The sequence below is a fragment of the Trypanosoma brucei genome, chromosome 10, assembly GCF_000002445.2.
Source record: "Trypanosoma brucei brucei TREU927 chromosome 10, whole genome shotgun sequence".
Taxonomy (NCBI): Eukaryota; Euglenozoa; class Kinetoplastea; order Trypanosomatida; family Trypanosomatidae; genus Trypanosoma; species Trypanosoma brucei.
The window spans coordinates 1124283-1152102 of NC_007283.1; the positions used below are offsets into that span (position 1 = coordinate 1124283).

At 46.5% G+C, this 27820-nt stretch overlaps 15 protein-coding genes across 15 annotated transcripts, besides 14 other annotated features; 3 read left to right on the forward strand and 12 right to left on the reverse strand.

Moving 5' to 3' along the window:
• Positions 1-191: 191 nt before the first annotated feature.
• On the forward strand, positions 192-1298 carry Tb10.70.2900 (2-oxoisovalerate dehydrogenase subunit beta; the record flags this gene model as incomplete). The annotated part of the gene is made up of 1 exon (XM_817588.1): positions 192-1298. The coding sequence occupies one exon, from the start codon at positions 192-194 to the stop codon at positions 1296-1298; it is 1107 nt and encodes a 368-aa protein (XP_822681.1).
• A 1333-nt stretch (positions 1299-2631) lies between these two features.
• Tb10.70.2890 (hypothetical protein) lies at positions 2632-2808 on the forward strand (the record flags this gene model as incomplete). Its single annotated transcript, XM_817589.1, has 1 exon — positions 2632-2808. One exon carries the CDS (start codon positions 2632-2634, stop codon positions 2806-2808), a length of 177 nt encoding a protein of 58 aa, XP_822682.1.
• Positions 2809-4237: 1429 nt separating this feature from the next.
• On the reverse strand, positions 4238-4420 carry Tb10.70.2880 (hypothetical protein; the record flags this gene model as incomplete). The annotated part of the gene is made up of 1 exon (XM_817590.1): positions 4238-4420. One exon carries the CDS (start codon positions 4418-4420, stop codon positions 4238-4240), a length of 183 nt encoding a protein of 60 aa, XP_822683.1.
• A 3039-nt stretch (positions 4421-7459) lies between these two features.
• Positions 7460-7798, forward strand: Tb10.70.2870 (hypothetical protein; the record flags this gene model as incomplete). The annotated part of the gene is made up of 1 exon (XM_817591.1): positions 7460-7798. The coding sequence occupies one exon, from the start codon at positions 7460-7462 to the stop codon at positions 7796-7798; it is 339 nt and encodes a 112-aa protein (XP_822684.1).
• A 243-nt stretch (positions 7799-8041) lies between these two features.
• On the reverse strand, positions 8042-9394 carry Tb10.70.2860 (expression site-associated gene ESAG protein; the record flags this gene model as incomplete). Its single annotated transcript, XM_817592.1, has 1 exon — positions 8042-9394. The coding sequence occupies one exon, from the start codon at positions 9392-9394 to the stop codon at positions 8042-8044; it is 1353 nt and encodes a 450-aa protein (XP_822685.1).
• Positions 9395-9482: 88 nt separating this feature from the next.
• Positions 9483-9503: a sequence feature (AT_rich).
• A 125-nt stretch (positions 9504-9628) lies between these two features.
• On the reverse strand, positions 9629-10369 carry Tb10.70.2850 (hypothetical protein; the record flags this gene model as incomplete). The annotated part of the gene is made up of 1 exon (XM_817593.1): positions 9629-10369. The coding sequence occupies one exon, from the start codon at positions 10367-10369 to the stop codon at positions 9629-9631; it is 741 nt and encodes a 246-aa protein (XP_822686.1).
• Positions 9827-9859: a sequence feature (CT-rich).
• Positions 10370-10624: 255 nt separating the features above from the next.
• Positions 10625-10645: a sequence feature (AT_rich).
• A 125-nt stretch (positions 10646-10770) lies between these two features.
• On the reverse strand, positions 10771-11490 carry Tb10.70.2840 (hypothetical protein; the record flags this gene model as incomplete). The annotated part of the gene is made up of 1 exon (XM_817594.1): positions 10771-11490. One exon carries the CDS (start codon positions 11488-11490, stop codon positions 10771-10773), a length of 720 nt encoding a protein of 239 aa, XP_822687.1.
• Positions 10925-11000: a sequence feature (CT-rich).
• A 1257-nt stretch (positions 11491-12747) lies between the features above and the next one.
• Positions 12748-13239, reverse strand: Tb10.70.2830 (hypothetical protein, conserved; the record flags this gene model as incomplete). Its single annotated transcript, XM_817595.1, has 1 exon — positions 12748-13239. The coding sequence occupies one exon, from the start codon at positions 13237-13239 to the stop codon at positions 12748-12750; it is 492 nt and encodes a 163-aa protein (XP_822688.1).
• Positions 13240-13296: 57 nt separating this feature from the next.
• Positions 13297-13325: a microsatellite.
• Positions 13326-13770: 445 nt separating this feature from the next.
• Positions 13771-13809: a sequence feature (GA-rich).
• Positions 13810-13829: 20 nt separating this feature from the next.
• Tb10.70.2820 (hypothetical protein) lies at positions 13830-14501 on the reverse strand (the record flags this gene model as incomplete). The annotated part of the gene is made up of 1 exon (XM_817596.1): positions 13830-14501. One exon carries the CDS (start codon positions 14499-14501, stop codon positions 13830-13832), a length of 672 nt encoding a protein of 223 aa, XP_822689.1.
• Positions 13919-13960: a sequence feature (A-rich).
• Positions 14083-14131: a microsatellite.
• Positions 14275-14400: a sequence feature (A-rich).
• Positions 14502-14523: 22 nt separating the features above from the next.
• Positions 14524-14557: a microsatellite.
• Positions 14558-14806: 249 nt separating this feature from the next.
• Positions 14807-14833: a microsatellite.
• A 126-nt stretch (positions 14834-14959) lies between these two features.
• Positions 14960-15076: a sequence feature (GA-rich).
• Positions 15077-15335: 259 nt separating this feature from the next.
• Positions 15336-15491: a sequence feature (T-rich).
• A 670-nt stretch (positions 15492-16161) lies between these two features.
• Tb10.70.2800 (pumilio RNA-binding protein PUF1) lies at positions 16162-17880 on the reverse strand (the record flags this gene model as incomplete). Its single annotated transcript, XM_817597.1, has 1 exon — positions 16162-17880. One exon carries the CDS (start codon positions 17878-17880, stop codon positions 16162-16164), a length of 1719 nt encoding a protein of 572 aa, XP_822690.1.
• Positions 17881-18731: 851 nt separating this feature from the next.
• On the reverse strand, positions 18732-19595 carry Tb10.70.2780 (hypothetical protein, conserved; the record flags this gene model as incomplete). Its single annotated transcript, XM_817598.1, has 1 exon — positions 18732-19595. The coding sequence occupies one exon, from the start codon at positions 19593-19595 to the stop codon at positions 18732-18734; it is 864 nt and encodes a 287-aa protein (XP_822691.1).
• A 7-nt stretch (positions 19596-19602) lies between these two features.
• Positions 19603-19627: a microsatellite.
• Positions 19628-20060: 433 nt separating this feature from the next.
• Positions 20061-20834, reverse strand: Tb10.70.2770 (stress-inducible protein STI1-like, putative; the record flags this gene model as incomplete). Its single annotated transcript, XM_817599.1, has 1 exon — positions 20061-20834. The coding sequence occupies one exon, from the start codon at positions 20832-20834 to the stop codon at positions 20061-20063; it is 774 nt and encodes a 257-aa protein (XP_822692.1).
• Positions 20835-21151: 317 nt separating this feature from the next.
• Tb10.70.2760 (leucine carboxyl methyltransferase, putative) lies at positions 21152-22135 on the reverse strand (the record flags this gene model as incomplete). Its single annotated transcript, XM_817600.1, has 1 exon — positions 21152-22135. The coding sequence occupies one exon, from the start codon at positions 22133-22135 to the stop codon at positions 21152-21154; it is 984 nt and encodes a 327-aa protein (XP_822693.1).
• Positions 22136-22523: 388 nt separating this feature from the next.
• Tb10.70.2750 (hypothetical protein, conserved) lies at positions 22524-25889 on the reverse strand (the record flags this gene model as incomplete). The annotated part of the gene is made up of 1 exon (XM_817601.1): positions 22524-25889. The coding sequence occupies one exon, from the start codon at positions 25887-25889 to the stop codon at positions 22524-22526; it is 3366 nt and encodes a 1121-aa protein (XP_822694.1).
• Positions 25890-25915: 26 nt separating this feature from the next.
• Positions 25916-27757, reverse strand: Tb10.70.2740 (DNA damage repair protein, putative; the record flags this gene model as incomplete). Its single annotated transcript, XM_817602.1, has 1 exon — positions 25916-27757. The coding sequence occupies one exon, from the start codon at positions 27755-27757 to the stop codon at positions 25916-25918; it is 1842 nt and encodes a 613-aa protein (XP_822695.1).
• Between the last annotated feature and the right edge of the window lie 63 nt (positions 27758-27820).

Below are 27820 nucleotides of genomic sequence, written 5' to 3' on the forward strand. Positions count from 1 at the left end.
TCTTTTGCGTCGTCAGTCGCCGCAGGTTTTGTAAGCGGTGATGCAGTTGCAACCAAAAGAAAACCACTTTAACGTAACTGAAGCTGTGTAGTCCGCATGCTTAACTTCCATTTGTGTGTGCACATAGATCAACACTTCACCGCTGGGGTTATTTGTTGTTTGTTGAGTTTGTAGGAAGGCAACCCCGTGGTATGAGGCGGTGGGCCAGTTACACTTGCTTCGGTGCCATCACGATGCGGCTCCCCATTCCTAAGTTGGCGGAAAGGCATATGCACTCACCGGCGTCTCTGACGTGTCGAAAGGGAGTCCCTACAAGCACGACCGCGGCGGTGGAAATGACTTACTTCCAGGCAATCAACTCTGCGCTCGATCTTTCACTTTTGCGCGACCCGAAGACGGTGCTGTTCGGGGAAGACGTCTCATTCGGTGGTGTATTCCGTTGCTCACTTGGCTTGGCTAAGAAGTATGGTTCTAAAAGGGTCTTTGACTCACCGCTTTCCGAGCAAGGCATAGTTGGCTTCGCAATTGGAATGGCTGCCGTTGGATGGAAACCAATTGCAGAGGTGCAGTTCGCAGATTACATATTTCCGGCTTTCGACCAAATTGTTAACGAGGCCGCAAAGATGCGCTTCCGCTCAGGAGGTCAGTTCTCCTGTGGTGGGCTCGTGGTGCGCTCTCCGTGCTCAGCTGTGGGGCATGGAGGGCTTTATCACTCCCAAAGTGTGGAGGGTTATTTTAACCACTGTGCCGGTGTCAAGATTGTTATGCCCTCCACTCCATCGGAAGCGAAGGGGTTATTGCTGCAATGTGTTGAGGAGGAGGATCCGTGTATCTTCTTTGAACCAAAGCTCCTGTACCGCTCCGCGGTGGAACTTGTTGAGCCATCGTATTACACAATACCGCTGGGAACCGGTCGGATTGTCCGGGAGGGGAAGGATGTGACTATTGTCACGTATGGAACACAAGTTGCGGTTGCTTCGAAGGCGGCTCAGCGTGCGGAAAAGGAGGGCATCTCGGTGGAGGTTATTGACCTTCGGTCATTAAAACCATGGGATCGAGAGATGGTGGCGCAGTCCGTTCGGAAGACTGGTCGGGTAATCGTGACGCACGAAGCCCCTAAAACTAGTGGTTTTGGTGCGGAGCTTATCTCCAGCATCGTCGAGGACTGTTTTCTTTCACTGGAGGCGCCCCCGAAGCGTGTGTGTGGGTTAGACACGCCTCACCCGTTACATGAGCAGTTGTATTTACCGAATGAGGCGAAAGTATACGAGGCAGTGAAGGAAGTGATCGCGTTCTAGGCAATATCGACATTCGTACATTTTATTTTTTTTGAGGGATTTACCAGTGACTACCGTGCGTTGTCAATGTATCTGTTTTTCCATACATATCGCTGTACCTCCTGTGTGGCAGTAGAACGGGTATCAGTGAAGCTTCGGAAAAAATAAAACGTTTACAAACAACCCGAAGCAGAGGTGGTACGGGTTCACACGTGGATCCTGTGGTCACAACCAAATGTCAGTTTACTCAGCTCGCCTCTGTTTGTCCTTTTTATCTTTACTTGCGCCAACTGGCAATCTGGGGTAGTTGCAGAGAACTCTACTTCCTAGGAGGATTTCCGGTGTGTGGGGAAGTGATGTCTGCTCGGGTGGTTTCGTAACAAGGATGCGGCTGTTGTTTGGATCACGGCGTCCCTGTCGCTCCAACAGTGCAGCGGTTACCCGCTCTTGGACCGATGCCCAAAAAGTAAAAAGCCATGACGGAGAGGAACCGTTGGTCGCTTGAGCTGCGGGACCGGAACCCGAAAAAAAAAGGTCAAAATATCAAACAGCACAAATGGGTTTGCGCAGAACGTGGCTTTCAATCTAAGAGTGCAGGTGTACTAACATTGCGCGGGCCGCAGAAACACTACATGACCAACGACAGTCCCTTTCCACCCCACACTGGCGGAACCATAATCCACACTGAATATGATAAAAAAACACACTCCAGTGAGGAATCTGTGGGTTCAAATTGATTTAGCAGAGAGGCTCGACAATACGTCATGGAATAAAGAGCAGAGGTCAGCTTTAGCACATCATTCCAGTGGTGGAGAAACGGATAGGCACACAAAGTGAAAACCGACCGCATCAACCCAACACCAATGAACAAAGTGATAACACCACCAGTTCAACCCCTGGAGAAAATGAAGCGATATATGGACCTCGCGGCTACATATTTCACACGTAAAATGGACTAGTGATACGTCACGGGATGAAATACTGCGAAGTACAACCGCAAACGGAGTCGCAAGAAATAAAGAGGCAACGGTAACTCGAAGAGAATGCAAGTATTCCAACTAAGGGCTCCCGAGCGCCGGAAACGAGAGGGCATCCAGTGAACTACCCAGCAGGCACATCTGAGCCGCTACAATGCACGCGATGTGGCTTTGTATCACAATCAAAAGGGGGAACAACACCAAACACCAATATTCAACACCGCAGAGGCCATCCCCTGGAGAGTAACGCTGGTACAAAACGGAGCCGTTCCATCACAGAACAAGAGGTATCCCTCATTTGGGACACGGTAACTATAGGTGTAAATGACACCTGTTGCACGCAATGCCGTCATACGCATGTATCAAAAGACAGCCTGATGGGGCACTTCGGGGGAATGCATAGACAGCATCCCTTCTCCGTAGCAAAAGAATCTCCACCACCGCTCCGGAGCTTCAACGTCAGAGGATTTCATCTACACTTCACGTTCGTAAACCGAAATCAGACGTCCCACTCAACATCAGGTTCATCTATACATCGCCATCAAAAAACATGAAATCTGCGTTGAAAGGAAACATACACACTCCAACGACTGCGAAGGGAATCCCACCCACATACTCGTGCGCTCAAGCCTAAAGTGCTCCGCAGTTACTTCGGGCTTGAGGGCGAAAATATGCAGAAGATAGTGTTCACCAAGAACCTTGCACAATTCCTCCTAGAACTTGAGAAACCCCTCATTCTCTTCCAACATGTACTTTCTTCATTCGAGAGGAACACCCCTATAAAGGAGAATAGACTACACAAAAAGCTGCCCACTCCTCTGAATGAAAATTGTAAACTTCACTATGCTCTTCTACGCTTGGCTCAAAAAAAAAAAAAAGAGGCAGAAGCCTTTCACTCTCAAGTAAGCTGTTTTCGCCATTACGGAAGACCGAGGACTAAAAGCTGAACGTTTGCAACTGGTCACGCATAACTAGTTCGGACATAACCTACAAATGTCTTCCGTAAAGCAAATATAGTGCGCTCCAACCTAGATGGCAATTCGTTGACGGCACGTCCACTGAGGAGCATTATAAAAAAAAAACGTTTAAGCGATTGAGGTCGCGACGACACAAGCAACTTGTACAGCGACCTCATAGATAATGAAATCGCCACCATCATTCGATCAGCCGCACGACCGGCCGCCAGCAACGGCAGTAATGGGACGTGAAGATCGCTTTGATGCGCGTTTCACCCTAATCCAGTTTCGAGTGTAGCGTATTCCCCTTTGCGCTTCTGCTTTATGTCTCCCACCAAAATATCAACGATGCATATTAGGTGCACAGTTCTGCCCTTGTTTTCTTTGATTGCAATCTCATCTGCTATTCCACTGTTTATCCAAGCAACGTGGTGGGAGAAAATAAGCTGCACCGAAATCACCGCATTCCTTTTACTGACTGTGAAAATCACCCTTCCATACACAGCGCGGGATTCCATCCTCCGCGCGACTCTGTCTTTCATTGTTTCCAGTAACGTATTTAGCACCTTTTCAATTGGCACCGCTTCCGCACAATGACTGCATCCCAGTATTCAGATGTCCCTTTAATTCTGTATTCTTCCATGTTGCCGAAGATTACCGTTTCTGTGCCCGATGAAGCGTCTAAACTCACCAGTTCATTTGTTCAAACGTTTCAGTCCTTATTGAATATCCCCATTTTTTTCGGCGTATGAGCCCTCCTCCATTTGTCTTTTGCGTTTGCTTTTATACCCACCCACGTATGGCAAATTTGTGTACACTCTGGAGCCAATGTCCAAGGAGCTTTAAGTATGGAGTGCACCTTGATTTTTGGTGTCGGAGCACCAGACCTCCACTGAATTCAGCCATTCAGGTATTGGATGACTTCTAGGATATTGCCGGTTTATTATGTCTGAAAAGCATCCTCTTTTGGCGCTTGATTGCATGTAATATTCCGTCGCCCTCGTGTTTGCCGCTTTTCAAACAAATATCAGTCGTGCTTTTTTGAGCATGTCTTGTTTGTTTGCGTGCGACGAAATCTCAGCAATGTTGCCCACCAACTGGGGTTGGATTCTTTTGTGGACTGGGTACGTTTCCTTTGCCATCCTGCACGGCCGTAGCGGAAAAACACGACGAGGGGATGCTGTTCTCGAGTTTTTGCTTTGTCTACCATCTGTGTGTCTTCGTCCGCTAAAATCAACAATGCTCTGGAGAATCTGATCCGAGACCGGGCCTCAGCACAGCAGTGGGGAGTTTGAGATCCTTTGCAAGATTTGCGGCATAACACAAGTGAAGGAACCGAGACCTGAATTTGGCAACCGAAAGGAGGATGAGGTGGCGGGGTTTGAGGCGATTGTGGGTGTTGACGGGATCGCGGCAATGCCGGAACAACATGGAAGATGCCGTCAAAAAGACGATTAACATCTGCAGTGAGGTGGCAAAGAAACACAGCATTACAGCTCGTAGGGATGATCGACGGAAGCGGAAAGTGTGCGGCAACGCTAGAAGAGATGTGTCACATTGGAACGGAGGCGGTGCGTGATTCCAGGAAAACGGGAAGTTGTTGGGACAATTAAACCGGTGCTACCGGTAACAATATCGGTGCCCCAAGGGATGCAGAGCTTGAGAGAGCAACAGAAATGTTGGCAGGCGATAGCGATCCCATGAGCCCCATAATCACTTTAAGGAAACGTTTCACTGGACGATTTTGAGAGGAAAGGAAACGCGAAATCTGGGCGTGGCAGCCACATTGGCCGCTAGCAAGGAATGATTTCAAGTTTGGGCGGAATATTTTACGGAAATGAACGAAACTGCATCCGGAACGAATCATCAGGAAGAACTAAGCCCTAAGACCAGTTTCCCTATTAAAGTTTATTTACCATTGACCTCACAAAAATTTTGAAACTCAACGGTGAATCTAGCGGCTTTTCGGCTACTCCCCCAGACCTGGAAAAAAAAAACAGTTTCCCTGAACCCGAAAAGCTCTGCCCGCTCAGCAAACTTACGCCATGCACAATCCCGTGAAGGTGACACATCCCCAAAACACTCTGCACAGCCCATTTCGCTGGACTGCACACTTCTTTCATACCGCTAATATTTTCACCCCTAAATTAACGTGCCCGGACACTCACATGTATACCTGTAAAATTATGCAAGTGCTTTGACGAAGCTACACCCACGTTGTGTTGGGTGCTTTTGTAATCCTATGGTGTTCAGCGCTCTCCCATACTTTAAAAAGCATACTACGCCGTTGTTTTTAGTACTACACCCTTCCCGTTTCCATTGGCACGCCCTCCGTAGTGGCATTTGCCGCCAGAATCCCTGTTCTAGAGGAGGTTTGTTGCATTTTTACGCTTCTTTCGGTAGCGGCCGTTTGTACGCACAGGGTGGTGTACATGCGTATATGTAGTGGTTGTTATTTTTTATGGAAAAAAAAAGCTGTTGAACCCTGTGACTTTAAGGTGCTGAAAATAAGATTGGGACGAGGTTACATCTTATCCGTGGATAACCTTATAGGTGTGGAAGTGGGGGGACCATTCTCGAGAGTTACTTGGGGGTCAAACACACATACAAGCGGCAGGCAAATACACTGAAAGGGGTGTGCCCGTGTTGGTGTTTGTGTGTGCGCGCAAATGTCGCCCCTGGCGTTTTTAATGGATATGTAAGCTTTGAAAGCAACCTCCTAGGGATTTGAAACATCTGTTGGATTCTGAAACTTGACAATTTCAGACTCGCGCAACACTGAGTAGCCTTTTTGACTTACTTACGTTTTGTGACCAAGCGGAGAAGTGAGGGAGACGCGATGGCGAAGAACCACTTCTTCAGATTCACTAGTTGGGGTAACAAAAGTTCCAGCCCCCTTTCAGGCGTAGTGAACAGCGGAGGCACAACTAATGAGGGCGGTGGATTCTTCACCAACTTCGACCCACCTCATTAAAATGAATGCCTCCTTACCGCGCCAACGCAACGGCAGGTGGCTAAATCGCGCATATTTTTGTGCCCATTCCCTCGCCACACAACTCTATGAAAATATCTTCCTCGAGGAGCTAATGGGAAAACATATCTCAGTCACCATTTGCGAACGCAACTTCGTATGTTGAAGCGGGGGTTGTGTGAGGTGGGAACCGCGAAGGAAAGGTTGTACGTTGTGGTGGCGGTTGTGAGGTGGCGCTGTTTTTTTTTTCCTCCCTTTTTTTCTTGAGTGGGGATTACGGGGTTGCCGGTTCGTGGAGTATTATAACGCATGCTTTCCACCTGTAAGCTGCGGTGGTCCTCCTTTCCCCCAATCATCTCGCCCCGTACGGACAATAATGGAAGTGAAGTTTGTTTTGAGTGTGGCGTTGTCAGACCATTTGGAGGAAGTTATAGTTAAGGGATATAAGTCCCCGTGGAGAAAGTAAACGCCTGTCCAAATACTTATTCTATGTCACATTGTACGGAAACGCCACCACCCATATACTGGTCGTACCGTCAGTTGAAGTTCTCCATCCTGGCGTCAACGAAGTGCTTTTAAGGGTTCTCCTAGCGTCTAAACTCGTCCACTTTCACTGATGCCGTTTGGGTACACTCCCTCCAACCCAACCTTAACTAGCCTCTCTACACACCGCTTCATATCTTCAAACACATTTTTGTACCACCGTGAACTTTTGTTCTACACCTTTATTATGACACACATCCGTAGGAAGTAGCATCCCCTCTCCGCCACAAAAAAAGAAAATTATTGGGTGCGACAGTGTTCCCAGTATAATGGCTCTCGCCATGTGTTTTTTGGTTTTATTTTTCAGTGAGCCGTTCGCAAAGGTGTATTTCCTCCTCCGTAAGCTTGGCCTGTGCTACAAACATTGATACGATATCATAATATTTCCACATAACCCCCTCAATATCATGACTACCTCCCCACATGAACCACATTTGCTCCGATAAGCGCCTTCCCACACCCACACACACCCCCCACACACACACACGCTGACTGAAATCTTAAACTACATAGGGGAATACCCTATTTGCATCACAGCGAAATTCACCTTGGCTGTGGGAACCCCACCGAACAACTTCACGCTTGCAAATTTACTCGGATCACAACGGATACTTAAAAATTTTCCCAACACAACTACATTCCACACCGCAGTGTGGCACCCCACGAGGTGTCCAAAATGAACATCCTCTCAATTTTCCTTATTCCTCACATACTTACAAAACAGAAGAGAAGCACATGCGGGGAGGAGGGGGGGGCGAGGAAAGATGCACCCAACCCATTTCCATCGGATATCATAAATCACCAGGGGTAACTTGTTCTTTTTTTTTTTTTAAGTCTTCCCAAACCCTCCCCAAATATCAAAACGCCCCCCCCCCCAGCCCACAACACCACCAGAAATTGGTGGCAGAAATCGCTCCCCTCCCTTTCCGGTCTTTTCGTTGGCCGGTGAAGTGCAGAATGGAAAACATCACGTCGAGTTCACCTTCACTACGCACCAACTATCCGCACTCTTCGCCTCCACAACGATGCGGTACATCCTCAGAACCCCACCACCTCCAAAAAAGAAGGCGGTGATGGAATGTTATTATCCCTGTCTTTCCTTCTTTTCCATCGTGAATATTAGCGCTATCAATAATACCCTCACATAATATCTCTACACAAGCCCATTACAGACACCGCTTCAGCTAGTTTTCATCCCTTTGGCGGTATATCTCGATGGGGAAATTATGCGTCATTCACCCATGATATCATCACAACAAGTAAACATACCACACACCAATTCGGAGTGTCAGAGAATGTGGTATGATGTTGTTGGGTCTACTTTTTATTCAGAGGTCCAATAAGCCACCGGGGGTTCGCGGCGTTTGAAACGTTGCAGACAGTACTAAATTTTACGTACTTACGAGAGCCCCACACGGTGTGGATTTCAGTAGTATAACGTTCCAACAAGTATTTGTACGCTTCCCGTTGGGTGGAAGAGTCCCGTAGTGCCCTATACCAACTCGTCTCGTTGATGAATTGGAGCATCTTTTCGCTTCGAGCGGCGGGTGGGCCTGGGAAGTGCAAGATCATGCCATTTTTAACCGGCACCCCGGACGGATAGTGAAAATATCGTGTCTCGTAATCGAGAGACATTATTCCCCTTCGAAGCAACAACTTTCGATTCGCATGTTTTGGCCTGGTAACACTCCATATAAACACCATTGTCCACATGCTCTGGTCGCACCACCACTTGAAACTCCGTCGTTTCAGAGCGAAGAAAACCTCCAAAGCTTCCTTTAGTGCCCACACTCTGGCTATCATCCCTCCTCCATTAAGGTGTGATTCCCCCGAGGGAGTTTCCCTCAAAAGAGCTTGCGTTCCCTCTTTAATGGAAACCGCGAGTGCTCCCTCATAGAGGTTCATACACATATCCCTCGGTTTAACCTTCCGAGTGTCTACACCCGTCATGATATACGTTTGTGGGGCATGGCAATTCTTTTCAGCGGCGAATAATAACGGTGGTGCCATTTTCCCATGAAGAGTGTCTTCCTCGCTAAACAACTCTCGCGTGCTCGGTGTTGTGTTCATAAAATACTCGATTGCTTCTTCTCTTCTCGCTGCTTCTGAGAAGAACGTATCGCCGCCGTCAAATATCACCATCACATCATTATCCTGCATCCTCTTCCACAACATATACTTTCGAATCCACGCCCACCTCCATGCATGCACATAAACCGCACCTGCGCCCACCGTCGCAACTCTCACATTTGTAAGAACAGAACTCAGAAGCATTCGACACCACCCTGGGGAAGGTTTCGTTTGCACCACAACATAATACACTCCTGGCGAATGGTCATTTAAACTACTATTTTTCACCCACCGCTTGGCCTCCCTCTTCCTGAAATCCATTACCCCCATAAACATTAACACAATCAACAGCATTACCGCCGCCATGACATATAATCTTTTTCTCGCATCTCCCCCAACCCAGGGCCCCTTTAACATAAACCAACCTTTCTCAGAAAAATGAAAAGAAAAAAAGAATACAGAAAAAGATTTTACAACAAAACAAAAAGGCATAAATAAGCAATATCCATACAGTCTCGATTCATTGGAGGAGAATATGAGATAAGTGACAAACATGCCTCCACCGCAATATGGAACCACAACAACAAAAAAAAAAAACATCACCCGTTTAGTATATATAAACCACAAAAAGAAATTATAGCCGCCTCCAGGGCAGCGTGTACGTATATTACGCTATAAATTGTAATGGAAATATATTTATTTAAAATAACGTTTGAGGATATGCGCTTTTGTATTCCACCGGAGAAGCGGATGCATACATATACGCATACACATATATACACTATGGTATACACAAAATAAAATAGCAAATTCGAATAAGAATAAAATAGTTGTTTACGCTAAAAGAAAAAAAGGGATGAGAAACATTGCTTTACCAGCATTTGAAGAAAAGTGGCATGTGTTGGTGACCGGTGCAGGTCGCGGTGACTCCGTGGGACCGGGTGCCTCATTTGATGCATTTGTGGTTCCTTTTTTACCAACTTGAGTCTCTTCTCCATCTTTTCCCTTTCCCTTTCCATTTCCATTTCCATTTTCTCCTTCTCCTTCTCTTTCTTTTTCCTCTTCCTTTCCTTTCCCACCAGATCCGCTTTGAACTTTACCACTTTCCGCTTTATCGTTTTTACTGTCACTTCTTCCCCCTCCAGCACCATTTGTTGTACTCTTTTGTTTTTCATTGGTTGCGGGTTTACACACATCCACACCCCAGTTTGCATTGGCGTGTCCGACACCGTGCGGATTTACGTTCCCTCCTCCACCGGGAAAAGCTTGCGTCAATGCACCGATGTCACAAGTGTAGTTTCGGTGATCTCCCGGATACGGAATTTCTATTATACAGAAGGGACTCCGCTCATTACTGACTTGTTGGGCCGCATGGAATCGACAGTTTGTCCGGACATATTTACACAAACCGGCGATGCCCGCGGGCCCTTTATCCTCCTGCATAGTTTTGACATCAGGACAGGGAGGCGGTCCCAATGGTGGGTCCACTTCTCCCATTGGATATTGGACCACATTTCCTCTTCCAAATAATACCGACAGTTCAATTAACACAAGCAACACTTTCAGGTTATTCATTTCCAAACTTCCTGAAAACCAAAGTCACATTTTAAAAAAAAAAACACCATTGGAATATTTTCATTCATACAACACAAGCCCTCACATTAAAACATCATTCACAGCAGTATGCTTTTAAAAATAGTGCATTGGGTTGAAAACACTACACTTTGAAGAACAAAAAACATCACCCGTTTAGTATATATAAACCACAAAAAGAAATTATAGCCGCCTCCAGGGCAGCGTGTACGTATATTACGCTATAAATTGTAATGGAAATATATTTATTTAAAATAACGTTTGAGGATATGCGCTTTTGTATTCCACCGGAGAAGCGGATGCATACATATACGCATACACATATATACACTATGGTATACACAAAATAAAATAGCAAATTCGAATAAGAATAAAATAGTTGTTTACGCTAAAAGAAAAAAAGGGATGAGAAACATTGCTTTACCAGCATTTGAAGAAAAGTGGCATGTGTTGGTGACCGGTGCAGGTCGCGGTGACTCCGTGGGACCGGGTGCCTCATTTGATGCATTTGTGGTTCCTTTTTTACCAACTTGAGCCTCTTCTCCATCTTTTCCCTTTCCCTTTCCATTTCCATTTTCTCCTTCTCTTTCTTTTTCCTCTTCCTTTCCTTTCCCACCAGATCCGCTTTGAACTTTACCACTTTCCGCTTTATCGTTTTTACTCTCACTTCTTCCCCCTCCAGCACCATTTGTTGCACTCTTTTGTTTTTCATTGGTTGCGGGTTTACACACATCCACACCCCAGTTTGCATTGGCGTATTCGACACCTGTCGGGTCGCGGTCGTCGCCGGCAGGAAAAGCTTGCGTCAACTCACGTGTGTTGCATGTGTAGTCACGTTTATCTCCCGGATACGGAATTTCTATTATGCAGAAGGGACTTGGTTCATCCGTCATTTTTTCGTTTGCGCCGACCCGACATTTGGTTTTCACGAAATTGCACACATTTATGACACCATCGGGCCCCTTGCTCGCTTCCCACACGTAAGCGGGGGGACAGTGACCCGGTCCCAATGGTGGTCCTTCCACGGGATCTTGGGCCAAATTTCCTCTTCCAAATAATACCGACAGTTCAATAAAAACGAGCAACACTTTTATGCTATTCATTTCCAAACTTCCTGAAAACCAAAGTCACATTTTTAAAAAAAAAACACCATTGGAATATTTTCATTCATACAACACAAGCCCTCATATCAAAATACCATTCACAACAGTATGATTTAAAAATAGTGCATTGAGTTGAAAACACTACATCATGCATAGCAGCGTGTCCACCGAATAACCCAATCCCACAATCACCATTGATTACACGTGGGAGACACCCACTAACAAGTGTGGTTATTTAACCTTTTTTTTTAAAAAAAAAGACGTTGTCATAAGTAAAAAAAAAACAGAAACACAAAGGCACACACACACACGTATTTATTTATTTATGTACGGGGAAGTAACTTTTATTTCATGTGGGCAGTATTAAAAAGACGACAAAATTGCGTAAAGAGGAGAGGCAGGAAAAGGAATTATGACAAGAATACAGACACATGCATCTCCAACAAAATGTTATTGCAGCCGAGGGGCTCAGACATGTTTTAGGGGAAATACATAAAACACGGGCCCTTCTCTATGGCCAATGATTCAGAGGAAAAAGAAACAAAAAAAACAAAAAGAAACAACATATGCAAATCAACGAGCAGAACTGGAGGACAAAACAAATGACAGAGAGTACTTCAACTTCTTTTTCATTAATCCCCCCCCTTCCGTCCCGCACGAGTGGGATAAAAGTAACAAACAACTCGGCAACCAAAGTTTTTTTTTTAAAAAAAAAAGACTTCGTTTAACAGAAACAAAAAAAACAAACAAAAACACACAATTATCTGTTAGAGGAATGGTCACGTAACCAATAAAACAATGCACTCATCCGAGACGAAGGATTTAACAAGCTGACAAATAAACGATACATAAAACCTCACGCAGCCTTTTGTTTAGCAAAAAGCCGAGTCGCAACAGGGCTCTATTAATTCGTTTTCATTATTGAGGTGACATGATAGTGAGACAATATCCATATAAGGATGGAAAGACACACAAGCACACACAAAAAAACAAACAAGGAAAGTTAATTACTTCTATTATGAAAGTAGAGTGCCCGGTATATCGCAGTTCTAACAACGATAGTGCTGTGAATTTCATGTAAACAGTTGGGAGTTAAACAACTCTGTGCAACATCATTGTGAGTTAAAGACATACGCACATATTCTGTATTATCCATCCTCATCATTCTGCTACTTTCCAGTCATCTCTCCATCTCTATATATTTCTTTTTTTTTCTTATCTTATGGGATAAGAGACATCTGGTTCCATATTAATACATCAAAGTGGAATGTTGTGTAGATTTGGGCATTTGTGTGTGTCCGTTACTTCTGAGGAAATGGCATTTGTGTGATATCGCAATTTTAAATTCCACAGCACTTCACGTGTCGTTTCCTTGCGCTTAAGCGAATGGAGAAGAACTTCCACCTCCAGGTGTCCTTCATTTTCTCTTCCCACCACTGCGTAACTAAATTGGCCGCGCCATTTTCTCCTAATCAAATCATCTTTGAAGAATTTCATGAAGAGATTTCCCACACGATCGATCTCGCTGTGAGTTTGTGGGACTTTACACTTCTCTACCCATATTTCTTTTCGTGTTTCTGCCGGACTCCCAATAATATGATGAACAAATAAAGCCCATTCATCCTTTAGTGTGGCGGCTACGGGATTTCTTTTTATCATTTCCTCTAATTCGCTACAATCCGCCTCTGACATGTTTGGGGCGGGTGTTTCCCGCCTAAACTTTTTCATAAACTTGCCGAAGAAACTCATTAAAGGAAAGGAAAAACAAAACAAAACAAGTTCACAAGCTGCTACGGAAATCTTCGCAAAAGAAAAGAAAAGAAAAAAAGGGAAAAAATGTACTGCGTGAAGAAGAAGAAGGAAAGAAAGAAGATAAGGAATATAAGGAATATAAGAAAAGCGTAGAATGAAGCAGAGACTTCCCCATCTTATCCATCATATATATATATATATATGAACAAGCGCTCATAACCCCACATTAAATAAACAAATTTGCATACACACTCGAACATGTGCAAACGACAAGAAAAAAGGGGGGAAAAAACTACCCTCATCTCAACGCCAAGACTGCCGGTACTCCTTGTTTTTTCTTTTGCTGTTGTTGTTACTGTTGTTTCTTTTCTTTTAAGATAACAGAATAAACACCGGCTCAAGCCACAACCGTCCATACAATAATCACTTTATCTCTTTCTCTCCCTCCTTGCTTCAAGCAAATCTTGCCGCCACCACATGGGAAAGAGAAAGAAAGAGACACAGAGAGAAAGGGTGAGTTGGAAAACAAAAGAAAGAAAGAAAGAAAGCAGAAAAAAGAGGAAAAAAATAAATAAATAATAGTGATATTAATAACGAACAAGTAAGCACATGAAAGGATGAAAGACAGGTGTTAAATACACATATAACAGCCCGTGCTCATGTGCAAACAAAACACAAACAAAAGGAAGGAAAAGAAAAAGAAAAAAAAGAAAAAAAAGAGGGGGGGACGCACAAATGTAAGTAAGCAAAGCGAATAGTGAAAATGCCGACTCGCACAAACCAGCGGTGGACGCCCTCACGCAAAAGCCACACGCATCAATACCAACAGTGGGGAAGGGGAAAAAAAAAACAAACAAAAGAGAAAAGAAAAAACAAAAAAAAACAAAAACGAGATCACCCCTCAGCCAAACCGCAAAGCGGAAAAGTAAAAAAAAAAAGGTGGGGAGTAATATGTTAATTCTGATAAAAACAAAAACAAAGCACACGCAAAATAGATGCACTACGCAGAGGTCAAATAATGAAGTATCATTTAACAGATACGACAAAGATAAACAACCAAACAAAAAAGATAACAATAACAATAGTAATAGTAAGGAAAATAACATAACACAAGTAAACCGCAAAAAAAAAAACGCCAAAAGAAAGCAAAAAAAAAAAGTACAGCAAGGAATGTGTGTAAAAGTACGGTAATCGACCAAAACCAGCGGTCCACCGTGTTGCTCCACACGCATATTTTGCCAACCGCCCACCTCCATCATCACCGCCTCCTCTCCAATGAGGAAAAAAAAAAAAAGAAAAAAAAACAAAAAAAAAACTACCCTCCTTCCCCTCTTTGTTTTTTTTTGTTTTGGATCATCCCCTGCATTAGCCACAATTGCTGTGCGTTTGTGTATGTGTGTGGGTAAATGAATATTTACAGAATTATTATTATTATTACTACTTTCCCCCACATACCACTATTGCAAAGAAACAAAAAAAAAAAAGAAAACTGTAACAAAAACGCAGTGTACGCATACATGTTACACAAGTATAAATGTATATATGCGTGTGCGTAGGAAGAACTTATATATATATATATATATATATATATTTGTTTATTATTTCCTCAAGAATTTTGTCTTCTTCTTCTTTTAGATAATCAAAGACATTACAACAGTGATGAAGCACGTTGTGAGCATATTTCATGCAGGGGACGGGATGAGGTAAGGAGGAGTTAAAAGAAAGAAAGGAAAGAAAGAAAAAAAAAAGAAAGGGAGAGGAAAGATAAAAGAAGCAAGCAAAGCAGGAAGCAGGAAGCAAAGAAAAAGAAAGAAAGCAAGAAAAAAGCAAGAAAAGTTGCGCAAAGGTCAGGTACATGGTGACTTAACCAGACTTCGATTTGGGGTGGAGGAGGAGAAAAAAAAAACAGATGGAGAATCGGAGGGGTGAGAAGAGTTTTTTTCTTTTTTTTTCTTCCTTTGTCGTTGATGTTGGTGTCGCGGTGTCGAGGTGGAGGGAGGGCGCCGGGGGGAGAGGGAGACAGAGAGAGGATTTTTTTTTTAAAAAGGGAAGGAACGTTAGGCGCTGTGGCTGCCGGATCCCCCTTTATTACGTTTGTTCTTTTTTTTTTCTTTTTTGTTTCCCTCTTTTTTCTCATTCTTACCTTCCTTCCACGCAGCATCTCCTTTCGTTTCGGTCTCACACGTACCTCTTTACTTCCTTCTCGTTAAACTCCTTTTTCTTTTTCTTCCTTTTTTTTTATTTTCTCTAAGATGCTCCAGCATCATGGTAGCAGAACCGACAATGATACTGGCTGATGTTGCGGGAAAGAAAAGAGAAGATAAGAAACAAGGGGGTACCCCAGTTGTTCTTTTCTTCCTTTGCTTTATTAGTTTCATTTGTTTTTTTTAGTTTTTATCTTAATTTTGCGCCGCCGTTGTTGCTGTTGCCACACACCTCCCTCCGCTCCCCTACCTCCATTTCACCGAGTCAATACAGTTTTGAACAGGCATACACATACAACAAAAAAAAACAATCAACGCCACTGTTTTGATTTTTTTTCTTTTTACACAGTAACGATGTGCTGCACAGCTCTTTTCGCCTTGCAGCACCACGTACACATACGCATTACATCGCAAATTTCCCTCGTTACAACGTGTTTAACGAAAATTTTCCTTCTTTCACTAAGAAAGCAAACAAACAAACAAACAAGCCCTTGCCCAAGTTTTATTTCATTAGAAACAGTTTTTCTCTAACGCCTAACTTTCGCAGTCTTGACTTCCCTCATTTCCGCACCTGTTTGCTCCCATCCCCATCCCCATCGCCATTCCCATTCCTTTCATCCTTTTTCTTCCTCTTTTGTATGTGTTTTCCTCTTCCTCATTCGTCAGTCCATTTCTTCCTGTTGTCGTAACCCCTTTTCTCTCCATGAGCCTCCCACTATGTTCCTTTCTTGCTTTCCGGATGATGCAGTAACGTAAAACCTTGCTGTGGGTCCCATATGTTACCTCCCTTCATAATATCCATTGGAAACTGCTGTTGTGGATAACCCTGCGGCAGACCAATGAGTGTCTGTTGTCCCGGAAGCATTAAAGGCATGTATTGAGTGGGAGTCATGATGGGAACCGCTTCTTTTGCTACACCCGGAAGCGACAAGGCAGGTCCACCAAACTCATCCGTTCCAACAATCGTTGGAATACCAGCCATACCGGGGAGTATGTGAGTACCAATGAAACCCTCATGCATTCCCTTCTCCATTACTTGCGGTGCAGGTTGGGCCCATCGTTTCTTATTCTTTTGATTGCCGTTCTTTCGAGCCAGCTCACGCTGCTGGCGCACCAGTTTTGATTCCACCTTCACACCATGGGGAGAGTTCTTAAGCATCCTTTGCAGTGGCATAATGGAGTCCCGCAGCTGAGTGAACTGCTTCTCCTCGGTAGAAGTCACTATCGCTGTTTGGATAACGTAGTTTGCAAAACTATCCGTCAAGAGCTTCGGCAGGATCTGCGGATCGGTCAGCTCATCCACAAGAAGCTGCCGCACATCTGGTGTCGCACTCTTCAGGCACTTTTCAATAACGTTGCTGCAAAACTTATTGCATGAAAGTGCCGCCACGTTGTGGAGCATTTGCCTTATTATCCGGTTTGTGTAATCAGCCCCCTCGCTGCCTGTACTTGACCGCTGCGAGAGCTCCTGCTCATGATCCAAAATGAATTGAATCACATAGTTTCCAAACGGATCGTGAACGAGTTTGATGGTATCGTGGACGATTGTGTCCATCAATGTTGAGAAGTATGGCTCTGGCGCCCACTGAAGGCATTTCTGAATGACGCAACATCCGTGTCGGTTCCCGCACACATCCACGCAGCTTTCAGGGAATTTGCCGTAGAGCAGCTGGTGTATATGCGCCAGCTTTGACGAAGAATCGTCACCCGCAGCACCACTTTCCCACAGCGGGGTGCCTCGAGCCGCCGCCAGCAGTCGCGAAACCGCGTGGTTACCGTCGATGTCTTTGCAAAGTTCGATAATACACTCCGAGAAGCACTGTGCGCTGAACTCGACCTCCTCCAAACTTTTCAAGGAGTCAAAAACCTTTTGCATCGCCCTACTTCCATTGGTATCACAGCAGATCTGAGGTATTTTGTCCTTCAGTACCTCAAGAAGCAAAAGAAACTCAGACAGATCGCTTTCTGAAGCCGCTATGTAGTCTGTGGAGTACAGTACAGGGGCGACTTTGCCTCCACTCTTCAACATCCCGAGGGCATGTTGGATCAACTCACTCCCGTTGGCATCGACCATCAGCTCACCCGACCTGGCAATCATCGCGTGTACGAACGTGTTGCGAGACAGGTGTTTTTTCCTATTGACTTCGTCATCACTTGTGCACTCCTTCAGCGCTTTCAATGCATCGACGTACCGGATCGCTTCCCGCAAACCGTTGGCGTCCCGCATGCAAAAATCCAACAGGTAACTCTCCCGGTCATCATCTCCACCGAATTTTACTACCAGTTCCTCGACCCTCCTAGTTTCATTGTTATTTGACTTCTCGTTTATTTGTTGTTCAGCAGTTCTTATCTCGTTGTTAACCTCGCTCAACTGCTTTAAGATGTTCTGGCGCCGTAAGTAAAGAGTTGTGATGGTTTCCTCATCCGACGACATAGCTTTGGTCCTCTTCTTTTTTCGCTTATGTTACTTCTCCCCCAACGTTCCACTTGCCCTCGTTCTTTCTTTGTTGTCCCTTTCCTCCCTATTATTCACCCTTTCCCCTTCTTCGAAGGACAGAAGACACCCACAAAAGTGACTTAGCGGTTTCTCTCCTGTGATTTTTTTCTTCGTGCTATTTGAGCCGTTTCTCTTCTCTTCACTTCCTACTCACTCTCCCCCACCTTCGCACGTTTGTTTGTGTGTGTGCCCGCGTATGTCACCAATGAGTGGCACATTCAAGGGTTACAAGAACATCATGAAAGAAGCAAGGAGGGAGACCGAGAAACAATAGCAACATAGGATTATGCTGACATATGAAAGATTGCCAAACGTACAGATACAAATTTCGCTTACGTGCGATCGACTGGCCGACTGGTTGAAGCGAAAGCTGAGTAATACATCCTGGAATTGCGCGATAGGCCACGCAGTTTCCTATCAAGCGCAACCCATCATTACGCAGCGAAAAAACGCAAAGGAAATGTACAAACCCACCCCACCCTCAGCCGATCCTTGCACAAATGTGAAAGATAGTGCGTGAAAGGGCGGGAAGTAAAAACAGTTTCCACACAGGAAGAAGAGAAGGGTCATATCCACACACCGCATGCTGAGACAGCTATAAAAAGAAAAATGACCATAAACATAACGGTACACACCCGTAAGAGCGGTACCCGCGCAGAGGTGCACAACGGTGGATACACCCAGTAAGCAAAGAAAAGGACAGGAAGAAGGTGAAGGCAGCGCACATGATTGAGTAACAAGAATTAACCTTGAAAAAAAAACGGGTGCTGATAATGTAACCAATGCACCTAAACGCTCCTGCGGCGCTTGAGTCCCGATACATGACCGCCTTCAGAAACACTGCCTGTAGACGCTCGGAACAGTCTTGAGCCAAAACTTAGCAGAGAACTCAGCATTGATGTCGGTCCAGCCGCGGTCACACGACCGGACACATTTCCACATGAAGCACTGCACACATCCTCTGACCTCTCAGTCTTTGTACACTCACCTGCAGAGCCGTCAAGTTCCTCCTGTTCCTTCTGCTCTTCCCCTTCTTCCTTTGATTTGGATAGCTGCATATCGCTCTGTTCCAAGCGGGCGACGAGGACCTTTTTGATCCCACAGGTGGATAGCCCTCTTTTATGGAGAAGCCGACGAAGTTGCACGACAATCATGGCGTTGTACCCTGTTTGTTCATTCGCTTGTTTAGCAGCACGACGGCGGCCTCGCTGCGGTGACACGTCACTGTATTCCGAGCTGCTGGTCGGATCGGAGGAACAAAATGATGGACAGGACCATGAGGATTCGGAATCGGTTTCTAATTTGGGGGCCATGCTGTCCGACAAACTTGCCCGCAAAAACCGGCAACACTTTCTCAGCGATTTGTAAAGCTGAGCACCATTCCGCCTCGTCGTTGGGGGGTGCAGGGTGCCTGACCCATCCGCCAAAGTATAGCCGCCGTACGATACAAGAAGTTCGTTCCCAATACTTTCGTAACCTGGTGACCCTGTGGTTCCATTACTGCCCGTCTCTGCATGACCATTGTCAGACATACTTGGTGACTTCAGTCGAAGTAAATCGGAAACCCGAGGTGGAAGGGGATCTGACATCGACCCGAGAAATTGGGCATCATCGTCAGGAACGTACACAATTTTCCGCCCGGGTTTCCTCATTCCTTTGCACACACACACACACACACACACACGCTGGGGATGATCCGCTGGGCAAGACAAAATAAAGAACAGAGTAAGATGAGCTCGGATCAAAGAGGACAGATGGGAGCGAAAGCGACCGCAGTTACAAGTGAGTCGGTGCAGGTGGGAAAACGGCACCCACAACACCTACCACAGACACGAACATAAGGAAGCAAGGAAACATAACATGGGCGTCCATGAGCCAGATGGAGCGCCTGCAAACATAATGAAACAAACAACAGTAAAATAGGAATAAAGTTATTAAACCCCTCTACGCACTAGCACGAAGCACATACTGCACCACACGCGCTCCCATGGCAAATACGTCCCTCCCCCCCCCCCCTCCGCTGGCTTGCAGTGGTGTGCGCCATAGACCCAATGTTAGGGAAGCGGAGAGTGGCGTACGCACCGCCTACGGGACCATGAGTCTTCCATGCCATGCATTTAACCCCTAACAGCCCGTTGGCATCGCAGAACTCCCTGAGAGACGGATTGATTACCCGGGGCCAGTCGATTAACCTGGTTATAGTCCTCCAGCGCCTTCTTCCACTTCTCCAACCCCTCGTACGCAATTGCGCGACGAAGAAGCGCCTTTACGTGAGCCGGCTCGATGGAAAGCGCCGCGTTGCAGTCATCAATGACAAGTTGGTAACTGTGTGTTTGTTGATTACAAGCCGCACGGTTCGCGTAGTAATTAGCAACTTCGGCACCACCTCCGGTTGACAGTTCAATGGCTCGTGAATAAAAGAGTGCGGCGCGCTCGTACTTGCCAGCACCGAATAGGGAGTTACCGATAACTTTAGCCTCTTCAGGTGTTCGGCAAGACGCAGGAGAAGCCTTTTCGTTGCGCTCCTTCAATATGTTGTTGATTTCCTGCAACCTCGCCATCAGTTCTTCGTTGTTGGGATCCGTTTTTAAAGACTGCTGAAGAGCCTTCTGCGCCTCGTCATAGTTACCCATCGCTTGGAGCGCTGCTCCCTTCCTGAAGTACCCCTTAAACCACTGCGGTTTAACGGAAATGCAGCCCTCCGCATCCTCCAGGGCCTCCTTGTACTTTGCTAAGGCATTCCAGCACGCTGCCCTGTTAGAGTACAACGCTGCTGCACCCTCGGATTGGGGATCGACGTTGATAGCCTTCGTGTACCATTCAATTGCCTCTTCATATCTCTTCGCTGTGAAGGCCTCATTTCCCTTTGCCTTTAAGTCAGCTACAGACATATTACCTTATGCTCTTCTTCCTTCCTTTTTTTTAAAAAAAAGACTTAGTGATGTCTCCTTCACGGTGACATGGTTGTTCCATTGGGGGGAGGGTTGGAAGATATGCAACGAGAAAAAGTAATTTTAGTAACCGCAACCCGTACTACAAGTGGGAGGTGAATCAACAATCATGTGTCTAAATACCCCCCACTGACAAGCACAGTGACATGTGGCAAGGCAACACACGACAGGGATATGTATAAAGGGTCAATGGCTGCAGCCGACGCGCACATCACATATATATAATGATGATCAATCAGGTACAAGGGGAGGTTATCTCACGTCCACAACGACGTGGGAACGGCATCGGGTTTGTTCGACGCCAAGACAAAGCAGTAGTGGTCAAGCATGATACACCATTCATCCCAGTCATCGACTATTTCCAGCTTACACAGCCACTTCTGAGTACTCTGTGGTACTTCTAAGTAAAGTTGTTTCATGGATTTGGAAATGACGTGTGGGAGTCCAACCTTTCTACAGCGCTCCGCATGTGCCTCCACAGTGGGCAATTCGTGGATGCCACGGAGCATAACCCCCATGGCCTTTAGATTATTCACCATAACCTCACCAAAACGGTCATCTGGTCGAATAGCATCGTAAGCTATCAACAAGGCTGATGTGTCCTTATCCAGTACATCACTCAGTGTTAGTGTAAGAAGGGTGGAGGATACACGTTCTTCTAAGTACACAAAGATCATCTCAGCCAGTATCACCGTGGGAGCATTGTTGAGAGCGCTCTTTTTAAGCAGCTCACGCATCTCATCCGTTTTTCTTAGGTCGCACGCAACCAGCTCGTACTCGGGGCCCGTGTAACGAGTAAGGGCTTCTGTGTCGTCGATGACGCGGCGTTTCCTCGCAACCAGATCAGGGAAGTCTAACTCAATATATTTGGCGATATGTATGTCTGGTTGATCCTTCTTCAAGCGGAAATATAGAGTGTCCATGCCGCTCCCAAAGCTGATCACTTGCAAACCAACCTCACCGCATTGTCCCCTGGCAAAATGAAGCAAACTGCGCTCTATTGCCTCTGTTCGGAGCCAAGTGCCACGATTCATAAGGGGACTGTTCATCACTGTAGAATCCATGACGAAACAGGAGGCGAATGGATCGTTCAAGTACGTCTTACTTACACAGTGCACCCTGCGGGAGCATGCACTATACGCCGTTTGCTGAAGCGCCATCTGAGGAAAGCAGCTATTGCTTCCCTGTATCACTTCCCCCCCCCTACTTCCACACCCAAGGGTAACAACTATGTGACACATATGAAGAAAAAAAAAGCAAAATAGAAGCTCAGTACCGACATCAAAAGAATCCAACTTTGGGTTGGCTACAAAGCATCCCCACTATCGCACTGGAGATCTACGAGATGAAAGGAAAGGAAAAGAAACACAGTATTTTTTTTTCACCATTCTTCAGTCCATAATAATCTTTTGTCTTGATTCTTGTGGCTTTCAAATGCGTTAGACCGCCTTTTCTTCTCATTTCAGCCACACTGAAAAGGTGCTTACTTGTCCGCACTTTTCGTTTTTCCCCCCTCCTCACAACACCAGACATAGCGAACGCATAACGGCACAATCCATGGTTTGGTTGTCTTTTTTCTTTTTTTCTTCTTCCTTCGGGCTTTTGTGAGGATTTTTTCTTTCCTTTTTTTTAAACGAGAAGAATGCCCCTTATTCCACAAAGGCTTTCCGAAATTATTTCTGAGAGACTACGTAGAGAGATAATCCTCTGCCGGTCATTAAACACTGAGCACTGCTGCGCCGTGGTGAGCATGCGACGGAGTATTGCTGCAGCGTGTGGATTTGAACCCGACAGTGTTGATGTTGTTGTTTGTATTATTTCTTCCATGTAGTCCAAAGGGAGGCAACCGCAGAGAGCGACCAGGCACCGTGCGACCTGAGGAGACAGTGCCATTGAGAGCTTACCAGAGAGAAAACTCTTCGTGAGAGCCGAAAGCAGAGAAGAAAACAGCTCACTATTATCCGCTCCCGTGCGGTGGAGGAATGTAACGACAGTCTCTGCGACACTTGTTCCGATACGCTGAACGTCAATAGCATCCGAGTTCAGTGTGAACATGAGTACTATCAGGAACGCTTGAAAATCCGGAGAGGACACAAACTCTGCTGTGAATGCATCCGCACAGAGTTGAAAAGCCTGGAGAACTGATCCCTTTAACTCGGGCAGTTTCAGGCAGCGTTCATCAAAGAAACTAAGAAACGTTGCCAGTGCTGACACGACACACAAACCTAATGAATGAGTTACGTCAGGTGGAAGGCTTGACTCCATCATAGACCACTGCGCAACGTCACGGAGGAGGGAAGACATGAGCTTAAGCATGCTTTGCTTCTCTTCTTCCGCATTCTCCGAGCACCAGGTTGGGTCCTCACGCAGCACCTTCATGGCAGCATGTAGCGTTGCGGTCACTTTTTCCATCAACCACAGCAACGGCTCGTCCATTAGCAGTGGTGAGTATGCCAAAAATAGTTGTGATACCATCTTGATGCTGCGAACGGCGAGCTCCTTCTCGTAAAACCTGGTGGCGCTCACTGACAGAACACGGTTGCAGATCCCCATTATAATTTCAAGGCAGGAAACAAGTCTATCGCCGTCCTTTAGTGAGCTGAGGAAACCACCCAACGACCCGCAACGCTCCAAACACATGTCAACATCCACAGAGGTAAAGTCGGTGACTTGTGTGTCAAAATTGCAAAGAATACGCAGGAGATCTGTCGGTGTTGCATCTAGTGGAAGACACGCGATGCAGAAAGCCGCGATGCATCCCCTCGCCGTTCCTTGCACTTGTTGGTTGTTATGAACCATTTCTTCGGCCTCTCGCAAGACCTCGGGGGATTCTTGAAGAGCGGCAATTATACTTACACTACGCGTACTGGCATCGAGTACCTTGCAGCTAGCTAGTCCAACATCCTCATCATGTGCAAAAACGCGCAGTGAATAGAGAGCACATCGGATGATCGTAACACACGCACTAGCCAGCGCCAAATTATCACCCAAGGGATCATGCATGTAAACGGTTATGAAGTTCCCCAGCACATCCAATAAGGCAGACATCACAGCGGGACTTGCTAATGACACGTTTTGTTGTAAATCCTGGAATGCGTTCATGGCCGAAGTTGTAAGTCTCAGCGCCGGATGCGAAGCAGACAAAGGATACGGTACGAAGCAAACGGGTGTTGAAATGTGTTCCCCATCACAGGGGTCAGCAATGAACGCCGCGGTGAGTTTTAGGACCACCCACATACTTTCTTGCACCTGCTCCCACTCCGATCCCACACGACTCCCCAAACCGGCGCGCCACCTCTGAAGGTGGTCCAAAGCACTGCAGAGAAGCACTGTGGTTTTCTCCGGATCCTGCCGGCCCATGTGAGCGACGAGTGTGATGTGGGACGTTGTAAAAGCTTCGGTGAAGTGTTCCTGGTCGTCGGACGAATGGGCATATGTCAGCTTCGAAGAGAGGAATGCGTCAAACACGCTGAGAGCCATTGCAGCTACAGAAGCCTCGGCACTCGACGTCATTTGTGTTGTCCTGAAAAGACAGCTGAGTACCTCATCCAGCGCGGCCATAATTCCGTCGTTGTCTGGGTAGCGTCTGTCAAGTTCAATTAGGCGGTTGGCGATAAAAGACAATTCAGAGAGGAAAGGTTCCATTATTTCTGAGAGGCTGAAAATGTCTGAAAGGTTCTCCAAAATGCTGCTGCTACCAGAGAGAATCAAAGATAACGCGGTGCTCGCTTCTTCATCTTGTTCGACTCTAGCTAGAAGATCTCTCGCCACGGCGGTGACGAGTAGGAGAAACTTCCTTCCATACCTTAACCGGTCATTCAGGTCCCATGCATCCACTACAATGTTGCAAAACTCGCGTATCAGCTCTACAACAGGTCTCTGTTCGAACGGCACATCGCAGATACGCCCCTCCAAGTACCATGCCTGCAGCATCTCCTCGATACCTCTCCTCCTAGCACCTTGCATAGGGACGCCTGCCACAAGTAACTCATGCCACAAAGCGCCGGAAACCCTCAGGGGTTGGCTACACGGATCACCCTCCGGTATGTCTTCTTCGAAGAAAATGTGGTGAGACCACGAAAGGGCGGTGTTAAGGCCTGCCATGATCGTCTGGAGGACACGATGGCTTAAGACTGACCCGCTAGAGGCAGCGCAGAGGAGCACATTGAGGAAGCGGGCCAAGCCATCGCACTCGAATGCGGAGCGGCACTCACGGTGGAACTTGAGCGACATACCGCGACCCCGAGAAGGAGGACGGTAGAGACCAAACTCTTCGATCAGGTGTATAACCACGGACCCATTAAGCATAACGAGGAGCTCCGACTCGCAGTTGCTCAGCTGATCCAGCATTTCAGATACCATCTTCTCGCACGCTGTTGCGTCAAAAGCACCCTCTGCGTTTGCACAGCCAAGTTTCAAAATAACCGCCACGTCCAGCGCCGTCTCTGACAACACGGGACGCCATGGAGGGCTAAGAAGCCTGTCACCTATAACTTTTGCATATGCTGTCAGCGAATCAACTAACCCTTTTCCACGCTTGCTTACGGTCAACCCACAGCGCGTCAAGTACACCCTCAACAACCTAAGGGAAGTGAAATGCACATATATCATGTCGTCGCTAACACCAGCCCCTGCACTATCAATAAGGACAGTAACAACACACTCAGCCGCTTGCACATTATCAATGGATTGCAAAACTCGGACAATACTCTCGGCATCGTTATGGCGCCCTTCCTTGATGCACTGTGCCGCGCACTCAAGCTGTTGACGGAAGTGGCAATCCATCCACAATGTCTCAGCGATTTGACAGCATCGAGTGGTTAAAAATGCACGGCGCAAAAAAAAAAAATAGGGGAAAACATCAAAGAATACAAAGATGGAAAGGTATACAAATACACCACACTCACACAATCTGAGGTTTCTGGTATAACTAGACGCGGGGAGCGCACATGGGGAAAATAAAGCAGACCAATGATGGACCGGGTGGATGAACATGTTTCGAGAGTAAATTTATTTCTAACCTATGTAAAAGCAACAGGGTGAGGCAATAAACCTTGTGCAAAAGAAACTAATGTACGAAACAACTCTTTCATCTCCCCAGAAGGTTTGGGGCTTTCGGCACACCTCAAAGCCGCGATGCGGATAAGGGCTTTCAGTGTTGTGTAGTCAACCTGTTTACCGGCTTGGACGGCGAGTTTCTTCCACTCGGAGACGAATGAATCGTCCACATTGTGGTTCATCAAATCATCCAATGCGAGGAAGTCTATTGAGTCCCCAGAAGATGATGGGGGCCTCTTCGCTGGCTTCCCTCCATTTACAAGTGACCCCTTCTGGTTTGACGCCCTTTTCGAAAAGGCATCGGCAAGCGACAGTTGCACGCCGGTTGTATGCTTCGGAGTATCTTTCCCATCGTGCTCCAGACGGACGGCCGTGGCTTGTATGGACATTCCACGGATATCCTCAATAACAATGTCTGTAATGGTGTCAACACCAACGGTCCAAATAATCCCTGACTTTGTACTTTCTTGTAAGCCAAGTTCCTCCACCCTTTCCTCGTCACGCATTGTACGGCCAAGGACAAGGAGAGGCCCAAGTGCGCGCTCTACACAAGCAAGCATTATTTCCATATCACAAGACTTCAGCACGGAGCTGAAGTTGACGGGAATATGGAACTCAAGGCATTTTCCCCTTCCCATATACTTTAGGGTCTCCTTCGGGTGCAGCGGGTGCCGCTCCAATATGGTAACTCTTAGCCCGGAACAGCAGTACGGACCACGCCCCATCTTGGCACATACTACATCCAGCAACTGCCTGGCGATGCTCCATACATCTTCAACAGTTTTAGGTCGAACGGCATAATTCATTGAGCAACCAATACTTGCACGTGTCCTCTTTCCCATTAGTCTTTGATTTTCCTCGTCGCCAGTACGGGTCACCAGACGCACATCATTACCCCGGCACAAGTTATAGAAGTTTTCTCCCGTCTTTTGCCCGAGGACACGCTGCAGTTGCTGCTTCGTCAACTTCTGAACGTGCTGACACAAAATGTTTTCCTCACCTACGCCTTCCATATCCCCGAGATAATCACCCAGTAGAGGCACCAACTTAGCAATAGTTGAACTCCCCGCTCCATGTATCTCCGAAAAAGGCAACTGCGAAACGATTGCCGTCACGTCCTCAGGGCGGACAATGAACGTTCCATCCGGCTTTGCAGATTGCGTTGCGATTCGGGCAAGCATCACATTAGGCCCGATCCCACAAGACACCGTACACTTCGTGGCAGCTTCCAGCTCACGACGGACTTCGTTACAGTAGTCTTCCACCGCCTCATAGCTATCAGTGTCGAACGCGATCATCACCTCGTCAACACTGTAGACCTCAACGGACATGGTCAGGTGAGCAGGGCAGAGCTCGAAGATCATGCGGTAAAGACACATCGCCACCTCTCCACTCCGCTCGAGGTCATAACTCAGAACACGCAAGTCGGGGCAAAGAACCCTCGCAGCGTTGACGTACATGCCTGCACGAACGCCGAAAGACCTCGCAACGTAGTTACAAGAGGAAATGTCACTGTTTCCTCGCCCGGCTGCAACGCAAACCGGCTTATCACGAAGATGAGCATTCTCCTCCCTCGCCAATACTACGCTGCAGAAGAAGGCATCCATATCCAAATGCGCAAAGATTGCTTGGCGATCAAGGACGCCGTGATTCCAAGCAGGATTCTCCGCGAACCACTCCTTAAACAAATCATGTGCCTTCGTCTTCCATTGACCAATGAAGTGAAGGCGTGAGTGCTGTTGGAAATGCTTAAGACTGTTTAATTGGTCCCGGACCCGCGACCTCTTCGGTCCATTCGTCTCCATGTTGAAGAAGGAACTGTGCAAAGCGATTGAAAACCTCACGCGCGCAGTCGTCAATTACGAAAT